At 37.1% G+C, this 7,032-nt stretch overlaps 1 protein-coding gene across 1 annotated transcript; it reads right to left on the reverse strand.

Moving 5' to 3' along the window:
• Positions 1–1,393: 1,393 nt before the first annotated feature.
• LOC140841201 (exocyst complex component EXO70A1-like) lies at positions 1,394–3,653 on the reverse strand. Its single transcript, XM_073208464.1, has one exon. The coding sequence runs from the start codon at positions 3,514–3,516 to the stop codon at positions 1,708–1,710; it is 1,809 nt and encodes a 602-aa protein (XP_073064565.1). The 5' UTR covers positions 3,517–3,653; the 3' UTR covers positions 1,394–1,707.
• Positions 3,654–7,032: the final 3,379 nt, after the last annotated feature.

The following is a 7,032-nucleotide window of genomic DNA, read 5'->3' on the forward strand; positions in this document are numbered from 1 at the left end:
TATGCGAAGGGAAATTTGACAGTCAAAGGTGATAATCAATGAAGGCATGTTTCACTTAGTTTGAAGTTGTGATTTGCGATTATGGATCAAAATTGAAATTTGCGACCCGTGTCCGAAATTATCATAAAAGCTTCAGAGGAGGAGGATATCGTGTCAGAGAATGGCCGTGGTCAACGACAAGCATTTTCAAGAGTCAGCAACTGCCTGAAAATGTCCAAAAATATTTATACCACACTGGCATCTATATTCTTTGACCTTGACTAGTCTTTACTTTGCCAAAGAAATGTCATCCGACTGCCCAAATCAACTCATTTGTTATTACGTCAGCCGCCACGCTAACAGGAAGATCACCCACACATCCGATAGCCCAATGGAACATGGCAAGAATGGCTAGAATAGAATAGAATAGAATAATTGACTAGTCCACATTTTTATGCTACCGCCTGCGTGTCGACCCCAAGAAACACACAATAATATACATGCTGCGTGGAGTTGCGTATCGAAGGCCAAGATCAACGGCATAGAGGTATCCAATCATATAAAGTTCAAAGGACTACTACTAAAAATATCTCGGCTAAAATGATCCGCAAAGATTGGCAAAATTCTCCGAAAGAAGAGAGACTTGTCACTGTCTCAGAGGAATCCCAAGATCGCAAAAACTCAAAAATATGAAATATGTGCGACTTTGAGACTCCACTTTTTGGAAGAAAGGAATGTTATTCAGCCAGCAGCAGCCATAATAAGATGATAACAGAGGAAGCATCAAAATAACTGTCTTCTAATAAGCTACAGCTGTCCGCTTATGCAACAATTCTGGATAGACAAGTCCGGAACTAGAAGTTTTTAACTTCCGAATTTAATCGCCTATAAATAAATTTCAACTAGTCTACATGTATCACCATCTAACAATTGATATATTGTTGAAACAAGAAGCTTCAAAAAGAAATATTAATACAGGGTCATCGCAGTCCTCTCCAAGTAAAGGAGAGCTTGGGATTTAGTGTCTAATGTCAATGTCCTCAAGGCAGATCGATATAAATTTGCATTTCCAGACTTCGACTTTCACCCGACATTCAATACAAAATCAGAAAAGGAGCTACCGTTGCAATATAAGAAATGCCATGCAGTAAATTTGAGAAGTCTGTGATCCAGGATAATTCAATAGGTTATAGTCTTGAGCTCACAAACTAACACACCATTTTGAAAAAAAGTCAATAATTTGAAGACATGATTAAATTGCATTTGATCTCGGAATAACACAATAAAATTCAGTTGCTTTGAATCTAACTCATCCAACTCTAATGTTTTAGAGTCAGTTCAAGGGCACTCATTCATGCTTTATATTATTTTCATAACCCACAATAAATTGCATGTGCGGATTCAAAAAAGTAGCATAACACAACAAACACAGCAATTCCCATATAAACAAATGATGCAAAATCTACATGCTGGCACAGTTATAAAACACATTGCTTACAAAAAGAAGCATTAAAGAGGCAATGGCTGCTCTGACCTGCACAGTTATAAAACACATTGGTTGCTATTGGATCACAACCACTATATTCATTGAGGATCTTATTCCAGTCTTTCCGAAGAAGGCTGCGAGCTCATTCCCAGAACCACCAGAAACTCATCCAAGAAGGCTCCACAAATAATTAAAAGAATGATTTCCTAAATTTTACTTGGGAAAACTCAATCACAGTCCTTTTAATGATGTTTCCTCCTGAAATGCTGAGAAATCGGGTAACCCTCAAAGAAATCCAAGACCGCATTCTCAAGGTCTTCAACTGAATATTTAATGTAATTTTCAGGGTGCCTCCCACTCTCGATATGACTTCTAAACCGTCCGAGAAACGACCTATAAGCTGGGATAATCCTTTCGGATATGGAAATCCTAAGTTCCTCGCGAAGCTGAGTATCAGGTATCAACCATGTGGCCTGAGTCCTATGCACTTCCTCAAACATTGCATTGAAGGCCTTAAACCTCTCTCTTAGAGCACTCTTCGACACACCAGATGAAAAGCTTCCACTTACGTGCAAACCCTCGTCTCTTAAACAATGCAACACCCGCACCCATGTTGCCCTCTGGTAATTTGTTGCAGCCAAACGGAATTTCCCTGTTAACTTTTTCAAATAGAAATCCCCAATCATCTCTCTCAATTCTGGTGACCCTTTGATCTTTTCGACAATATAATGAACATTATTCATCATAAACAAATGAGCCAATGATTCATCCTTGTAATACTTAGACTTGCCATCCAAATTAAACTGCAAAACCACAATAATCCAAATCATATGAAGTGCTAGGGTAGAAGCCTGCCCCTCAAACTCTGAGAAATCTATATCCGGAACATCTGGATCGCTGGAGTATCTCGACCCTGTTGAGGGCTTCGACACAATCAATTTGACCAAATCTGTTTTATAATCCGAAATCAAACCAATATAGTTCATCACGTATCTAGTCAAGGGATGAAGAGCCCCCCCTGGAACAGGAACCTTTGAAGGTTCACGAAGCACCGCGTTTTCAAATTCCGACAATATCCCTCTCACAGCCTCAGCTAACCTAGACAAAATCTCGGCAGCTTGAACTCTGATCGATTCGCTAGATTGTGAATCAAAAACAATTTCGATGTCAGGCATTAAATCGGATAAAGCATCATGTAAATCCAATGTTTTAAACAGTTTCTCCGGTGACCGCTTGCTAATGCTAATAGCTTCGGCAAAATTAAACAATTGAACAGTGGGACCTTTAATAGTTTCCATAAAACAAGCATCATCAATAGATTCACCCAAACCTTCGAAAATCTGCTCGCACAACCTCCGTTCACTCGCGAAGTGAAACCGAATGCATATCTTCGCTGCTCGTATCCAGCGCCGGATCTTCGTCTCCAGCGTCTCCCAATCGAGGCGCTGTATTTCGCCAATGTTCAGTTTCTCAACCTTGAGGCTCTTCAAGCTTGCGTCCACAGCAGATTTACGAACACTCCCATACACCTGGATACACTCCCGCTGGTATCCAGAAGCAATCATCCGCTCCGCGATACAGCGAAGATCGTAGACTGCATCACTGGGGAGTAGATCCAGTTCTCGTATGCTGCTAGTTGACTTGTAACTTATGCTGGAGATGCTGCAGTTCGTCTCCTGATGCTCCAATTGTTTGACTAGATCGTTCTCATGGAACTCTTCACTCAATTCAAACTCCTGCGAGGTGAACTCGGAGTGAGTTGACTCGGAGTAGGAGTCGGTTTCGATAGGTGAAGTGTGTGAGACGAGGATGTTACGAAACTCATCCTCAAGCCGAGACATGGCGATCTGAAGCGCAGAAGACTCTGCGGAGGAGGAGCGGGACAAGGAGGTGGAGGACATGGATTTCTGGAGCTGATCGACGGCGTTGAGATAGAGGTCGATTTCCTGACGGTCGCCGTTGAAAATCATCTGGTCACGCGAGTAGTCCGACGCCGTGGAGTCCCATCGGCGGATCACATCCTCGGCTGGGGCTGATACCGGCGGTTCCATGGAAGGGTAAAATGGGAAAAAGGGGCAGTGCTGATGATTGATGATGGCGGTGGCAGGAAATGGACAAGGTAGGTGGATTGGGGTTGAATGTTTTTGGGTTCGGTACTTCTCAACAATTCTTTCTTTCTTTCTTTTCTTTAATTAATTAATTTGCTATTGCTATGGTGAAACAGGCGCAGGGAACCGGATAATTCTTTCCAGCTTGTCATGTCTGCATGCATTTTAAAAATATTGATTTGAGAAAATAACAATAATCATAAATTTAAGGGAAAATGTGAAATTTTGTAAGTTTAAAAAATGTGCAACTATATTATTCGTTTGTTCATTTTACTAAAAATTATAATTAACAACAATGATGTAAATTAGATTTAACAATGATGTAAATTAGCACTGACAAGGAGTGGCTCCTGTCAGACTTATAGGCGAAATGAAATATGAATGAAACAATTCAACACCATAATGAGAATAAAATTCCAAGACTGTACATGTATGAGACTGTTGCATTTCATGAGTACTTAAAAGATTTGATATGCATTAATTATATCAACAAAGTACATCAGAAGTCCATAACTTCAAAAATTTTAAGTTTAGCATGGTTGATTTGAAGCAATTATGATATTGATTATTAGTCATGGTTAATATATCGAGTTGATCTGGAATCGGTCCTGTAAAATATGTTTCAATCCAGAATTGGTTAATGTGGTTTAGGGTCAAACCAAATCCAATATTCTAATTGAATTGGATTGGTTTTTAAAATTTTGATTAGGAACCGAAACCAATACGGTCCGACAATGGGATACAATCCGATGCAAGCCTGGACTAGCTCCAATCTAGTCTGGAATTTTTTATATTTGAACATATAAAAAAATATTTTATTTTCAAAGACATTGCTTGATAAATGACATGTTTAGGTACATACTGATTGAATAAGAAAAAATTGATTTCATTGCGATCTCAATACATTCCTACACATATCTAATTCGGTTAACAGTCCGGTCAAATCCAATGCAACCTGTTTGTTTTGACACAGTTTTGGATTGAAGTATATACAAAATCATGTAAATCCAAAAATGCTATTATTTTGGTTTGATTCTGTTACTTTATCATATGAAACCGGTTAAATCCAATCTAATAGCATGTCTATGAATGATCCCTTACGAAGTTTCTCGAATGAATGAAGTATCCATGTCAAAATATATGATTTTAAGTTTGATTTGTTTGAATGGAGTTATATTATGTGAGTTTCCGTCCATCGGTAATTCAATAACTCTAAGTATTAGGTTAAGCGTGTATGAGTGAGAGTAATACTTGAATAGATGATCTTTTAAGAAGTTCTCATGCGTCAAGCTGCTGACATAACTCAGCTTGATCTGGTTGGCTAAGTGGGCCGTAAAAGAGTGACTTCAAATCTTAACGAGTAATACTGTCTCTGTTGGGGATAGGACCGACGGCAGGAAAAGGGTAAGACTGGTCTCTAAGAGATGTGAGACATCACCAACAGATAGATGCGGACCTCCCCAAACTCATAGGCTTAACAGCCCGACCTATTAACACCCAAGTAGGTGCACTCTACGCTATTACAAGTATAAGAAAATAAAGTTTCGCCCCTAGCTAATAGCTATAGTTTTTGGCCTAGTGGTAAGCGCTTGACCATAACAATTAGTATCAAAGCGAGGTCATGGGTTCAAGTCTCCCAAAAAACATATTTTTATGTACATCTTGGGGGGAATGTTGGATTAAGCATGCATAAACGAGATTAGTACTTGGATAATGACCTTCTATGAAGTTCTCATGCGTCAAGCTGTTGACATTGCTCCACTTGATCTGGTTGGCTAAGTGGGATAAAAGAGTGACACCAGATCTTTACAGGTAATATTATCTATGTTGGGGACATGGTCGACGGTAGAGAAATTGTAAAACTAATCTCTAAGGGATATGAGAGAGACAACACTAACAGATAGACCAGCACCTCCCCAGACTCATGGGCCTAACAGGACGACCCATTAGCACTCAAGTAGGTGCATTATGCGCCACCACAAGTAATAGGAAATAAAGTTATGTCTTTACTAACAACTATAGTTTTTGGCTTAGTGGTAAGCATTTGATCCTAACACTATATTATAATTTTAGAAATAACCTTGTTTACTGAGCATTTTATACCATTATCTATGGACAAAAACTTGTGTGAGACGGTCTCACGGATCGTATTCGTGAGACAGATCTCTTATTTGGACTATCCATGAAAAAGTATAATTTTTTATGCTAAGAGTATTACTTTTTATTGTGAATATGGGTAAGGTTGACCCGTCTTACAAATTAAGATCCGTGAGACGATCTCACATGAGACTCACTCATATCTATGATATATATTATAAAGAGACTGTTAAATTGACCATTTTAAAATTGCAATTATCATAATTAACAAATTATTTATTTGATAACTTATCCAAAGAAACTAAAAATGCTCGTAAAATAGACAATATATTTTACTAATTAATTAAATCAACACTTTTAGATAACTATCCGGACAACTTGAAAAAAATAAAAATAAAAGAAGCTAATGAAAATAGTATCATCATCGCACAAACAAATTACATCCTCATATTTTTTTTTTATAAATAAAACACATTATATAACGCAATAATTTAAGAAATTATCACAAAAATAATAACAAATATTTTCAATACAAATTATCCGTAATCTAAATATCAACTTAGCTCTAAAAATAAGTATCCATAAAAAACCCGATTTTACAAGAATACAAGGCTCCTCGCGTATATTGCTAACAACAACGCTGGATTAATTAATGTCCAAATAAATGTTTCTAGATTCATTTTAGAAGGAGGTTGGACTCACGAATCACGATTATTTCGAACAAAAGAGATGGGTTGAACTTATTTTAAAATCTAAAATTTAATTTCAAAACTAGTGTACGCATACGAGTTATATATATATATATATATATATATATATATATATATATATATATATATATATATATATATATATATTATATCTGTGTGTGTGTGGAAAAAAATGGGTTGCCAAACAACAAAATTGACTTGACATTTCTTTTGATTTTTTTTTTTTACACTTTTAAGTTCGTGTTTGATTGGAATATAAAAGTCTGATTTTTACCTTATATTTAATAATATTGTAGGAATTATGTTGTGAGTTCACGTAATTTACTTAATTATATATGGAGAATAAATAACCTAAGGACACCCGCATTGTTATTGTTATAACAGTCATCACCTCATCAAAAATCGTAGGGTCCATATGTCTCTCACATTCATTTTAACATTCACACTCATTATTTGTAGGTCTCATTGTCCCTAGGGGTGAGCAAAATATCGGTCAAACCGAGAAAACCGAAAAAACCGAAAAAATTTAGAAATTCGGTTCGGTTTAATTGGTTTAATCGGGTTATTCGGTTTATAAATTCGGTTTAATCGGTTTATTCGGTTCGGTTCGGTTTTTTGGGAAAAAAATCGGTTAGACCGATAAAACCGAATA

Source organism: Primulina eburnea, chromosome 9 (assembly GCF_022965805.1).
Source record: "Primulina eburnea isolate SZY01 chromosome 9, ASM2296580v1, whole genome shotgun sequence".
NCBI classification, from domain to species: domain Eukaryota; kingdom Viridiplantae; phylum Streptophyta; class Magnoliopsida; order Lamiales; family Gesneriaceae; genus Primulina; species Primulina eburnea.